The 14880-nt window shown below is 35.8% G+C and overlaps 1 protein-coding gene across 1 annotated transcript in view; it reads right to left on the bottom strand.

The window, feature by feature from the left end:
• Positions 1–14880, bottom strand: part of LOC138715480 (esterase E4-like) — a 193150-nt gene that overhangs the window by 35773 nt on the left and 142497 nt on the right. Inside the window, exon 6 of the mRNA XM_069848423.1 lies at positions 6291–6468. Coding sequence (XP_069704524.1) covers positions 6291–6468 — 178 coding nt within the window. The remainder of the gene's footprint in view (positions 1–6290; positions 6469–14880) is intronic.

The raw sequence follows: 14880 nt of genomic DNA, 5'->3' as shown, positions 1-14880 counted from the left end.
ATTCAATAATAATTTATATTTTCAGTCAAAACACTTATCAATATGTGAAGTCAGAAAATAATTCTGTTATATCATATTATAATTAAAAGTCACAAATATTTTCGACTTATACAGAAAGTCATCTTCAGGTGAATCCTTAAGCAAACAATTTTGAAATTAGGTGAGGGGCTAATCAGGTACATTTTGATCTAATAGTTGAATGCACATGCAGGCATTTTACAAATATATACTTGTCATGATTCTAAGGTTAAATGGTTCACATAAAACGTATATAAAAAATAAGACACTTATTTACGAAGATAACTGAAAACTCTCACTTTTGCGTGTGTGTAAAATTATTGGCATCTATGGCCTGATATTAAAAACTTGTGCAGTCAAGTGATAAACTTACACTATATATCATGGAGTTAAAATTAACGAATAATTGTAAATAAATGATGAGTTCTGCAATGTAACGCCGGGTGAAACAGGCCTTCACTGTCTGGACTCCATCAACTGTACAGTTTACAAATATGCCTTTCACCGTGGTGAAATAGACTGTGAATTCCCTCCACCCTACAACGCATTAAGGGGAGAGGATGGTATTTTTTGGTGAAAAATGAGTAAATTAAAAAAAAATCCTTAAAATACTCTGTGATATGTGTGGAATGCATAGCATAACATTTTGTGGGTATTTGTGCCCTTATCAGATGTTGAGTCGCCATTTTTAAACTTCCTGCGTTATGGATTTTTAAATCATTCGCCCACTTTTATTGTTGTTTCCGGTAAATTAAATTTTCAAAAAAAATTTTTTTCTTCTTTAAAATACCCTTTGATATATGTGGAATGCGTTGCATAACATTTTGTGGGTATTTGTGCCCTTATCGGATGTTGAGACGTCATTTTTAAACTTCCTGCGCTATGGATTTTTAAATCACACGCCCACTTTTATCGGTTTCCAGTAACTTCATTTTTTTTGCTACATTGCCAGACAAAAATGGATATAATTTCTGAACTATTAAAGATACATGCATGAAATTTAGAACACACATTCTTTAGACTATTAGGAAACATTTCTCTATAACAGAATTTTGTTAATTGATTTCATTTTAAAAATACGTCCGTTTGTTTGCAAGAAAGGAAATCAGAAAATTGTTATTAAATTTTAATTGTTTATTTTACAAACGTAGGGACTAATATCAAAATTCTGTTAGACAGTTTGTAGAACATGCTTTTGCAAATAGATTGCAAAAAACTGTTTGAATCTATCTTTAAAAATGGTTTAGATATATCGGTTTTAGTACAATCCTGCATTGGGTATATTTTTTCAAATTTGGACCCCCAAATAATTTTTTTCAAAATATTTTTATTTGGTTAAGTTGCCACAGCTATGAGCTCTCTACACACAAAAAATTAATATTTTACACCAAATAGGAAAAAAGTTAAAAAAAATACCATCCTCTCCCCCTAATATTGCAGAACTCATCACTTATTTACAATTATTTGTTAATTTTAACTCCATGATATATAGTGTGTCAGGGGCGTATTTTGCGGGCTACCGGGGCTACCAGCGGTAGCCCAAGGAAATTACAAAAGAAAAAGTTTATAATATAACATAATGTAATAATTTTGTATTATTAGTTTTACCATAGTAATTAAAATTAAAGTAATTGTTAGATATATTTTGTGTAATAATAGGGTCAGCGGTAGCCCAAACCCTTTAACCAGTATACGCCACTGGTGTAAGTTTATCACTTGACTGCACAAGTTTTTAATATCAGGCCATAGATGCCAATAATTTTACACACACGCAAAAGTGAGAGTTTTCAGTTATCTTCGTAAATAAGTGTCTTATTTTTTTATATACGTTTTATGTGAACCATTTAACCTTAGAATCATGACAAGTATATATTTGTAAAATGCCTGCATGTGCATTCAACTATTAGATTAAAATGTACCTGATTAGCCCCTCACCTAATTTCAAAATTGTTTGCTTAAGGATTCATCTGAAGATGACTTTCTGTATAAGTCGAAAATATTTGTGACTTTTAATTATAATATGATGTACCGGTAACAGAATTATTTTCTGACTTCACGTATTGATAAGTGTTTTGACTGAAAATATAAATTATTATTGAATGATACTTCATAACACTTTTCTGAAACAATATGACTTTTAAATTTAAAATTCTTTTGATAATTTATTATCATAATACACTGCTATCTTAAACTGACTGAGTATATTGGGAATTAAACCAATGACTTTCCCAAAACACTCTGAAAATTTTCATACAAAACAGTTTTTATCTCGAAAAGGAAACAAAAACAAGCAAAATGGTATTAAACATTTTGGTTTGAAATATCTCAAAGAATAATTCCCTGAAATTAATAACATTACTTACGGTTCACTCTTTATAAAGGCACTGTATGGACCAATGAGTGTTTAGGAACTGGAGTCCATCCCAAGTCTGTCTCACAAAAAGGCAAGTCCAGCCAAGACTGGGAAAGCTTAGCCACGTCAGACCTTGCAGGAAAGCATACTCCACATCTCTGCTGACAATCAAAATTGAGGTCTTTAATTTGGTGAGTCGGCCTTGGTAGTATAATTGGTATAGCGCTAGCTTTCTATGCTCGAGGTTGCGGGTTAGGTCTTGGTCCAGGTCGATGACATTTAACTGTGTTTAAATGCGACAGACTCATGTCAGTAGATTTACTGGTATGTAAAAGAACTCCTGTGGAACAAAATTCTGGCACACCGGCGATGCTGATATAACCTCTGCAGTTGCGAGCGTCGTTAAATAAACCATAATTTAATTTTTATTTAACTTTGTAATCACTAGGGCTGAAAAATAGTAATATGCGTTACAAGAGCGGTATGTTGAAGTTTTCATGTTCGAGGAAAAGTTTGAAAAAGCGAAACGTAGTTGAGCTTTTTTAATTTCCGAGAATTGAAAGAAAACATACCGGTCGTGTGTCGTACATTATTTTGTGAGAAGATCATTTATTACATACCTGAAAGAGGAATTTCTAATTAGTTGCAATGAAATCTCCATCTTGGTTTCTGTTCAATGACGGCAAACTTGCAAAACAAAAATATCTGTCTTCAACATTGTTGCTTTAAGATGTTTTCTATGTTTACTGTGATATACGTTTGTATTTTTTTTCCCCCAGCCTATAAATGCGAACTTAAAACAAATGGTAAGGTTATGTCGAGCCCAACGAGTTAGAAAGAGAAGCCCCTACAGCCCAGGCTGCGCAGAAGTTTAGAGTAGTGACAAATTGAAGCTTGCGTCCTCCGCCATGCTTTGGGAGAAGCATCGGTTACAGACGGCTGCACTGTACAATGCTGAATGTTTAATATATATGTTTGGTGTCTCTTATAAATCAATCTGAATGGATAAATGAAAAAAAAAATCTTATTAACATTTAAAGCGACCACGTTAAAGACATAATCAAGCTTAGAAACCGTTAGTTTGACATGAAACGAAAGAAAACTGTGACAATTTGATGCCGTAACTAAAGATATTGTATAGTTATTTGGCAACATATAGAGCGAACAGAAATACAAATGCATATTGTAGTAATAGTTCAGATAAAAAGAAAATTATTAGTATTAAGTATTATTAACAAAACACTGCCTGTGTAAGACGTTACATTAGGCCTACATTGTAAACACGTTTGCTTTGATGTGGACGAGAAATGAACAATTATTATTAATTCGCTTCCATATCACATAATATAGGCCTACACTTGTAAAATAGAAACACGTACCTAATGTTTTAGTTAGAAATATAAGTAGGCCTACCGTGCAATAGCTTACTATCACAGCTTTAGTATGAAATAAACGTCACATGCATGAATTAGTCATATAATAGAACTCAGGCCTAGTGTACAGAACATCTTGCCTATTGATGCATTATTATTATTATTATTATTATTATTATTATTATTATTATTGACTCCGTTAAATATTGTCTTACAACATTTTTATGTAAAGTCGTGTTGTACTGGTAACCTTAAGCTGTGTGCTAACATCTGCTCTTTATGTAGTATTTTCTTTTATTTTGTTATTTAATAACGCTGTATCAGCTATTAGACTATTTAGCATCGATGATATTGATGATAGCGAGATGATATTTGGCGAGACGAGGCCAAGGATCTGCCATAGATTACCTGACATTCACCTTACGGTTGGGGATATAAGAAAAAACCCAACCAGGAAATCAGCGGGAATCGAACCCCCGACCGAGCGCGACTCCGGACCGACAGTCCTTAGCCCACTGAGCTACGTCAGTAGATCTTCATGTACTTTTATGGTCAGTTTAACAAGTTTAAAATATGACTCTCGGGAGGAATCGGGATCCATTTTCTAAAATAGGTTCCTATAAGTGTAGAAAGATTGTACAAGTGTTCTACTTCTAGAGCACATTGTTTTCACACGATGTAAGAATGGGGGTGGTAATATGCCATTGAACTGTCAACATCTGTATAACCTCTCTTTCACTTAAGTGGCATATTTCTATAATCTCGGGTGATGGTATGACAAGACTCCCATTATTCTTTCGTTACAAAAATAAAAGAGATTTTGTTTACTGCTGGTATGCTACATACCATAAATTGAGTATTTAGGTTTATTACATCATATTTTTCTTAATGATTTAACAACTAAGCCAGCAATGAATACAATCACATTTTGACAATATTGTGTCATTGAGAATGATGTAAGAATGAGGGAATTGCAATCAATGTCTGCAGTAGAAGAGTCATATCACCTCTAATTCTCAAAACACTGAGGATTATTATTACAGTGTGTTAGGTGTTTGGAAAATACCATTGGGTATACAGACATTTTTAGCGGACATCCCTCTGTTTGTAATATAATTTAAATAAATTGTTTACGTATTTTCTAACGTATATAAAAATCATAAGTAAAAATATTCCATGTATTCGGTCATAGGAAATAGAAATAAACTAATAAGTCTAATTATGAGCAATATAAGGTGTTTATATTTAAAACAATGCTTAATTACAATATTTAGATTTACTTCTGTTATTTTATATTATACGTTAGAAAATACGTAAATAAATTTAGTTATATTACAGTGAAGGAGGACATCCACTAAGAAAACGCCTGTATACTCAATGGTATTTTCTAAACTCCGAATGCTTTATAGAAACAATCATTCGTGCTCCCAAAGCATGGCGTCGCGCGAACCTGCGCGAGAGGGTTCAAATTTGTACACGACACCAGCGCCAATTGTGTGTCTAGATATATAACTTACAACGTCTCTGGGTTATGTAATGATTTAGAGTTTACTTAATTTTTGCAAATATTAAAAAAAAATAATTAACAGTGCAATTTAGGTGAAATTGCAGTGGTAAGTTTCCAATTTATAATTATTACTATATTGAACGTCTCTAAAAATAATATGTTAAAAGCCTAAAGCAGTAAAATCAATATGTCACTTAAGCGGTAAGAAGAGGGAAATTGTTATGTGTGTTAGGTTGGGAATACTGAATGTGGAATTTTAGACTTACCGCGGATTGGTTTTGTGCAGAAACCAAGCAAATACGCACGATCTCGCACAGAAGTATGTTGTTGTTTTCTAATGCCAGGCGTTTGACAATAAAGTCATTTGACCTCTTGCACTCCAATATTTTTCAAAGGTATTATCATGGTCAGCCACTGAAGCACAGATTTTTGAGATGTTCCGAATCCATTTCTTGGTTTGAGTTGCACAATGGGCAGTTAGGGGACTGATATATTCCAATTCTATGCAGGTGTTTGGCCAAACAGTCATGGCCTGTTGCCAATCTAAATGCAGCTACAGACGATTTTCGTGGTAAATCGGGAATTAACTGTGGTTTATGATGCAGAGAGTTCCATTTTTTCCCTTGAGATTGTATTATCCAATTTTGTTTGCTGAAGTCTAAGTAAGTAGATTTAATAAATCTTTTCACAGAGTAATACGTAGATTTAGTAACAGGTCTGTAATGTTTGAGCACAAGATTACACTAGCGAATAGAATATTTTACAATATTCCCCATATATTTTCTAAAATTGAATGAAGAAGCTCAAGAACAAACTGACAATGTCATTAAGTGATAATAAAGAAAAATGTATGTGCATGATTGCCTTCAATGTAACCAGAAGGCTTTAAACATTGTAGCTGTTTATTTGGAGACAATAAGAACACAACATTGCAGACTCCAATTTCTACTAAGGATGATTTGAAATTATTTTCCTTATGGCTGATATCAATACTTTTCTTCAGCCCTAGTGATCACACACAACATTGTTCTGAGCATACTTGCGGCAATAACAGCGCCGTCCCCTGAATTGAATCCAACCATCCAGGGAACGAGATATTGACCGGGAGTTGACAGAATTGTTTCCAGAGTAGTTTTCGAAATGAATATCTCGTCATCTTCACCAACAGCGCTCTCGACCACAGGCACAAAGCAGGTATTAATGTGACCTCCTTCACCCTAAAACAGTTACAAAAAAATTGCAATGTTATATTTGGAATGAATATCTCAGTAACATTATATCTGTTATACTGTAGATACTTTATAAACGCTCGGACGTAAGGGGCCGCGGAGCTGCAAAACCCCCAGACATTTGTGAATCTTGTCTCGTTTTATGTAGTGAAAAACATTTATTATACTGTCTCTATTTAGCGGGTCGGTTTTTTTTTTTTTTTAAATTCGCTCTCAATAGGTTCGTTCCAACAGCAGTCAGGAATCGTCCGTAACCATCGTGAGCATGCGCAGTACAGAAAAAGCGTTCCAACACAATCCGAACCAGTCCTGAACCGGAAACATGTACTGCAGTCGGGCGTTCCAACAAGCTTTTGACACGGGTTCGGATCGGTCAGAAATAGTCCGTGAATTGAGGCATGTACGAAAGAGTACGTAAGACGCGCATGCGCATAAGCTCATCAACGTCTCCTGAAGAAAGACATGATCGACTGTTCACATCAGTGAGGTTAAAGATGAAAAGTGACAATACGGACGAATAATAAAACTATAGAGATTTAATTTAAATTTTCGCCAAAAAGAAAGGGAATGGAAACTATTTGGATATTGAAATAGTTAATTACAATTTCAACATGCAGCTTTGTTTAAGAGTATAATAAATAACGTAAATACATTAATAATAAAAAAAGAACTATTTTTAGATGAGAGTTCCCCAGTACACGACATTGAATTAACGAAATTCTTGCCTTCCATATTTTTTGTCATCTTTTTATTATAGAAAATGATCGAAATTCTGCAATTAGAATTAGCTGCAAAACGATAATAATAAGCATCCCGTTCTTAGCAAAGATGATCACAGTTATAGCATCTCTGGATTTAGTACATAACGATCCGCGAAAGCGTTCCAACAGCGCCAAGTCCAATTTCAATCCCATAGCAGATACTCAACTAGCGCATGCGCATAAGATGGTACAGGAACCGTACATGAACTGATCCATGAACCGCTTGTTGGAACGAACCTAATGACATGCACGCAATCGTTAGTGAAGTCACTTCCTCCCCTGGTGCTGCCAGAGCGAAACCTGAGAAAAGGACTATGGGGTGAAGCCACTTCCTCCCCTGGAGCTGCCAGTGTTGTCTCAGATGCTTTGCGCGTTAGTTTTACCACTCCTCCCTGCTGCCCCTTGCCGTGAATCCAGAGTTTCCAGGCGCTGCAAAATTTGCAGCAGTTTGTCAGTAGCGCGCAGTTTTAAATACATTTTCTTTAATGTTGTGAGTATAACAAGTGCAACAATGTTTAATTCTGTACAATATTTACAGTCTATTCAGTTCAGTACCTTAACAATTCAGGAGAAATGTGAAATTAAGTGCCCATCAGGTGAATCTCATAATGGAAAGAGCCGCTAAACAAAATACAAAGGCTCGCATATTTTGTGCTAATTTATCCAGTATCCCTGCTTTCTTCTCTCGACTCCACACAGTCTTTATTAGATTAATGTGTTTCAAATACAATTCCATCATCTGGGGCAACAAGATGGATGTAAAATAAGAACAGTAAATGTTGTTCATGAGAAGAAGGAGCCATTGCTAGAATGTTTTCAAACCATAACAGAATCTGAAACATCTAACATCACAATAAATGAGGCAAGCACCCTGGTGCGTACTCTTGAATATCCTGAATTCAATTTCTGGCTCAGTTATTTTTTTCATTTATTGATGTATCATGTATATATATTATACAACCAACTACAACACCGCCAGTTAGATATTTCTAAGGTTCAAATCTGCATATAAAAATTAAATTATGGTTTATTTAACGACACTCGCAACTGCAGGGGTTATATCAGCGTCGCGGGTATGCCGGAATTTTGTCCTGCAGGATTCTTTTAAATGCCAGTAAATCTACTAACATGAGCCTGTCTCATTTAAACAGAACTTACAAGATAAGGCGCATGGAACTAATCTTTAAATAAAGTAAGTTGCTTGGTTTATTTTTGTATGCAGCCCCCCTTAACCGCCAGCATGGCTTCTCATGTGATAGTCAAATTACGTCGCTGGTTCAGGATCTAGCTGAAGAGGTAGATAGAGGCGGAAGAATCGATGCAGTTGTGATTGATTTTTCGAAAGCATTTGATTTGGTGCCACACGACATATTAATAGATGAGTTAAGTAGGCTAGGAATAGATAAAAGAGTGGTGCTATGGATCCAAGAATTCTTAAAAGGTAGAACCCAGAGAGTTAGAGTAGGTCATGAAATATCGGAAATTGGAAATATAAGTTCAGGGGTGCCACAAGGCAGCGTTCTGGGTCCATTACTCTTTATAATATACGTAAATGACCTATGCCAGGATATTACATCAAATGTGAGGCTATTTGCAGACGACTGCATTATCTATAGAAATATTAGAAATAATTCAGATGTAGATGCTATTCAAACAGACTTGAATAAAATTTATAACTGGGCGTTAAAGCATAAGATGAAAATAAATGGTTCTAAAAGTAAATCTATAACATTTTGTAAAACCCGAGAGGAAACTAGTCTTAATTACGAATTCAGTGGTGTTGTAATTCCGCAAGAACAATGTTGTAAATACCTAGGAGTGTATTTAAACGCCAAACTTTCTTGGGGAGAGCATGTTGATAATGTTACGGGTAAAGCATGGAGGCCACTTCACTTTATTATGAGAATCTTGAGAAAGGCTAGCCCCAAATCGAGGGAAATAGCATATCTAACGTTAGTGCGACCGTTAATGGAATACGGAACTACGTGTTGGGATCCCTATAGAATATATCAGATAAATTCCTTAGAAAGAATCCAGTATAGGGCAGCTAAATTTGTTAAAGGTAAAAGAGAAGATGGAAACGATACGATAAAAGAACTTAAATGGGAAACTTTGGAAAACAGACGTAGGAAAACTAGAATAACATCATTGTATAGAGCACATCTAGGTCAGAAAGCATGGGTAGACATAACGGCTCGGTTAGAAAAGCCAACGTACTATGGTAGGAACGATCATGATTTTAAAATCAAATGTAGGAAACAGAAAACGGATGTAGGTAAATTCTCATTTTTAAATAGAACTATAAATGATTGGAATGACCTACCTGCAGCGGTCTTTGAGGGCTGTCCTTCCTTAAAGAGATTCAAGAATAATTTAAAAAGTTGTGTATAAAGTGAAAATTAAAATTAAGGTGACATTCAACATTTAATTTTTTAAGGTGACATGTATTTATCTAGCCTGACGAGTTTACTTCCTTGGTTTGAATTGTAAATTATTTAAAAATAGCGTGTAAGAGGGCCTTAGACTAGAAATGTTTAGTTTAAATGTAGTTCTGTTTATAACTATGCATAAGGGTGTAATTATCTGTCTTATTTGAACTGTTGTATCAGTGAAGCGAAGTGAGTCAGTGAAGTTATGGTTTTACAGTGCAGTGAATAGTTCCGATCAATGATAATTTATAGCGTCAATGAAATGTGTTCTATAGTGTCAGCGAATGTGTCCTAAAGTGTCAGTGAAATGCGTCATAGTGCCACTACAGGGAATGAGATGAGAGTAAAGTGAAAGACTATTGAAACTTATGTAGGACCTATACATAATTATGTAGGTTGTGTTGTAAAATTAGGTATTTTATTTTATGTTTTATTATTATTGTGTTAAATTGTATTGTGTATAAAATTGTATATGTGTTGTAAATTGTATTGTGTATTGTAGATTTTATTGTGTATTGCTTATCATTTTATTGTGTATTGTTAATATTGTATATACCACTGCCACCGGGTGCTTGCTCACTTGCAGTGTAAATAAATACGTAATACCCACGAGCCGCCACTGGAGTTAATTAGAAAAAGATTCTTAAATTATAATGGCTAATCATAAAACACTGTAGTACATGAATGGAGAAATAAAGGATATAGTGAAACACGTAATTAAAAACGAGACGAAGAATAATAAACAACACATCAAACGAGATTAATACAATACATGACGAATAGATATTTCGAAGTTGATAATACAAATAACTGATTGACAACTCAGAAAGTTCATTTTCGTGAACTATCATTAAAGAAACATAGACCTGAAAGACGTTGGCAGGAAGACGCCGTACGGCTTCTCTTGTGGCAGTCATGACCTTTTCGGCCGCATAAAAATTACGCCCTCGTAGGATTGATTTCATGAGGGGAAAGAGAAAAAAAATCGCATGGTGCGAGATCAGGTGAGTACGGAGGGTGTGGCAAAACAGCGACCTGTTGCCTTGCAAGTTCCTCTTGGACAAGGATGGAGCGATGTGCAGGAGCGTTGTCGTGTAGCAACAGTCAATTCTTCCTATGCCAAAGCTCAGGACGCTTACGACGAATTGAGTTGCTTAAACGGCCAAGAATCTCTTTGTAGAGGATCTTGTCTACAGTTGCACCTTGTGGGATGAATTCTATGTGAACAATTCCATTTGAATAAAAAAAACTGTTAAAACATCACCTTGCCTTTTGACCTGTCTTGTTGCGGATTTTTCTGTCGTGGAAATAATGGCGTTTTCCAGGTGGCGGATTAACTCTTAAAATGTAATGTAATATACTCACATCATCCTTGAATATGTGCATTGCAGTGAAGAGTTACGTACATTTTGAGCGACTGCAAAGTAACCTCCTCCGATGGTCACCCCAGACAGTTTTTATATAGGGAAAATGTACGTTCAACAACACACGATGTAATACGTGCATATTTGAAGAACGGAAAGTCACTACTTTTTAGTACACCAACTTCAGACGTCTTGTCGTGACCTGATAGTACATCATTATAATACGAAGTTGTGAATAGGCACAATTTTTAGCAATAATGTTTCTCAACTTACATTTCACTTTTTCTGAAATTAGTGAATTGTTATTTTGGATAATGGTTTGTGATACTTTATACACTATATTAAGAGCTTCTGAGAGTTGTAGTTTAGACGATTCTAACAGGGTGATACTTTTGGACACAATTTTAAAATTAGAATCAATGAACAGAATATCTTCCAATAGCTGTTCAGAAGGCAATGATTTTACAGCTGCAACAGCGGAACTGTCTGTGCTATCCAATGCTCAATTACCTCCATTATTTTGCTGTAATGTTCTGCATAATAATTAACAGCATCCAGCCACGTTCCCCAATGGGTCAAGACTGGCTGCGGGGGTAAGGGTATTCCAGGGGCAATTATTTGGAACAGCAACACTCTCATTGTAGTATGTTTGATTGAATTCTTGTCTGCACTGAACAAATGTTGAGCTTTGACTATTTCAACCACAGTAATGCAAAAACAAGTGCTTACATAAGCATACATTAGCTGTAGCTGCTCTATCTATTTGGACCGGTCACATCTCTTAACATGAACTGCTTATATTACGAGACTGGACGGCCGCTCATCTCCTCTATACTACCGTACATCGGCAACCTGATAGCATGCTGCGTGTGGCAATTCAACGAAGTCTAATTATTATTATCATCGGTGGTTTCATGTTATTATTGATTCATATTTTCGTAACATTTATATATTTTTATAGTACCCACTAAGTATAAAATAGCCACAGGATCAGCCCAGTCGACTAAGGCGCTTGCCTATCAATTCAGAGTTGCGCTCGGGCGCGGGTTCGATTCCCGCTTGGGCTGATTACCTGGTTGGATTTTTTCCCGAGGTTTTCCCCAACCGTAAGGGGAATATCGTGTAATGTTTGGCGAATCCCTGACCTCATCTCGCCAATACCATTTCGCTTTCATCAATCCCATCGATGCAAAATAACGTAGTAGTTGATACAATGTCGTTAAATAACCAAGTAAAAAAAAAAGGCAAAAAATAAAATTTAAAGTCATACAGGGCTCACGGAACCCCGAACATACATTGAGAAACGCTGCCCTATGGTAATTCAGCAGTTGCCCAGACTGAACGAAGAGTGGCCTAGTGTGTACATAGATTTTAGGAAATCTCCATCAGAGATAACAGCGATAGTGGTAACCTCGATTACAGTATCCAGTATTATAAACAGTAAAAACCCTTGCACTGGCATAGGATAATGTTTTCATCACATGTAATATGCTGCCATGCTGCAGCTGCCGTGCCGGTCCGAGCAGACCTAAGAGGCGTGGCTATAAGCACGGACGTGAGACACGGGCAGTATGGGCGAACCCAGAAATGCATATAGAGTGTTAGTTGGGTGACCGGAGGGAAAAAGACCTTTGGGAATGCCGAGATGTAGATGGGAGGATAATATTAAAATGGATTTGAGGGAGGTGGGATATGATGATAGAGACTGGATTAATCTTGCACAGGATAGGGACCTATGGCGGGCTTATGTGAGGGCGGCAATGAACCTGCGGGTTCCTTAAAAACCATTTGTAAGTTGTATATATTCAAAAATTGTGAAAATTAGAATTATTTATAAAACAGTTATATTACCGGTTGTTCTGTATGGTCTCGACTTTGGACTGTTACTTTAAGAGAGGAAGAGCGTTTAAGAATGTTCGAGAATAAGGTTCTTAGGAAAATATTTGGGGCTAAGAGGGATGAAGTTACAGGAGAATGGAGAAAGTTACACAACGCAGAACTGCACGCATTGTATTCTTCACCTGACATAATTAGGAACATTAAATCCAGAAATGCATATAGAGTGTTAGTTGAGAGGCTGGAGGGGAAAAAGACCTTTGGGGAGGCTGAGACGTAAATGGGAGGATAATATCACAGTCTACTATATACAGTCGCGAAGCTTGAGGTGATTTTTTGCAAATCTCGTGATAAAGCGCTCCAAGCGGTTAGCAACTAGAAACAATAGACTGTCCACGGTCGACTTTGGACTGTGTCGTATTTCCATCGAGTGCTAGCTCGTTGCGTATTTCACATTGATGCTTGTGAAATGTTCGTTATTGGTTGTAATGAAAATGTTAATGGCTAAAATACAATAATTGGAATAATAATATTTTACTAGAGACGTAGAAAAATTAAGTTTGTTTTAACGAAATTTATTGATCACGTTTTATTTTCAGTTCTGGTGGGATTATTATTGCTTAGGCCTACTTTTTTTTTCAAAGGATATGTTTTTAATTATAGCTGTTAATTTTGTTGTTATTTTTATTTGTTACTTTACTAGAGACGTAGAAAAAGTCTGTTACAATAAAATTTATTGATCACGTTTTATTTCCAATTCTGGTGTGATTATTATTGCTTAACCTCATCCCACTTTGTTAACTACGTAAGCCTACACTACAAGTACCGGTACACGTAAGTTACTCCATTAATTCATATTTCCATTATTATTGTTGTAAAGGGAAATGCAAATTAATATTTATTGGTTTCATAGTTAATTATCGCTATAATCTTGAATGAGTGAAGCGATTATAGTAAATTTCAGTTCGTTTTGCACAAACAAAAATAATATTAACCTATTTCTTGCAGGTATCTTCGAGTTTATGGTGTAATTTAATATACTTCATAAAAATAATAAATTAACTTTATGCATTTAATATTTCAATAATGGAAGGAAGGTGTTAATTTTTCCAAAAGAACACAACGAAAGTGTAACATATTTTGTCGTCTACTATACTAAAAGCCAGGTTATGAACCGACGAAACAGGAAGTAGTTGGATGGGCGAGAGGAAAGTGCGGGTTAGAGGGGTAGCCTGTGCAGTGATGACCGAGCCCCTACCACGCCGTAGCGGAGAACTGAGAAATATGTTCCCAAATTGAAGCAGCAGAAAGCCGCCATTTGTAGGTAGAAAACGCGCGGGATTTCGAAACCGCTATTTGAATACGTGTCGTATTGCGTATCCGAAAGCTAAATGGTTTTGTTTAAAGGAACAATACTTTTTTTACGATACCTTTAATACCGTGTCTCTACTGTCAGCAGAGTTGCTAGGTTTTCTGCGAGGGAAGTCGGGATATCAGAAGCTAACCTAAGACATTAGACTTGTCAACAGTTTAGCCTATCATAAGATTTATAGAAGTTTTCTGCAGTGTTCGCTGCTTTTTAATGTAATAGGCCTATTCGCCTCCGTGAGAAACACTAAAATACGAAGGACACACAGTATAGTGAACACTACAATAATTTTTTCTTTTACTAACCGCGAATAGCCTACGTTTTAACAATTTGCTAATAAATTAATTTTGGAACCGGTACTGCAACAGTTTCACTATCTGACGATGAATCCAGGTTTAAACATAGTTCACTAAACTATAAAACGCAGAAATTGTGCGTTTCTGTTATTAGTGTAAAGTACGATATCAAAATCCTATCTTTCTTGCCAGTCAACGCACTTGAGATACACAATGTTTACAAATTGCGAGAACAGCGACTAGGGACCGGAACGGAATAATCAACAATGCGGTAGACCTAGAAGAAGTATTATTTTGCGAATTTAGTTGCCTTACGGCAATCAGCTGGGCTACCTCAAAGACTTA

The sequence above is a fragment of the Periplaneta americana genome, chromosome 15 (genome assembly GCF_040183065.1).
Source record: "Periplaneta americana isolate PAMFEO1 chromosome 15, P.americana_PAMFEO1_priV1, whole genome shotgun sequence".
NCBI classification, from domain to species: Eukaryota; Metazoa; Arthropoda; class Insecta; order Blattodea; family Blattidae; genus Periplaneta; species Periplaneta americana.
This window is presented reverse-complemented; position numbering and strand designations above follow the sequence as displayed.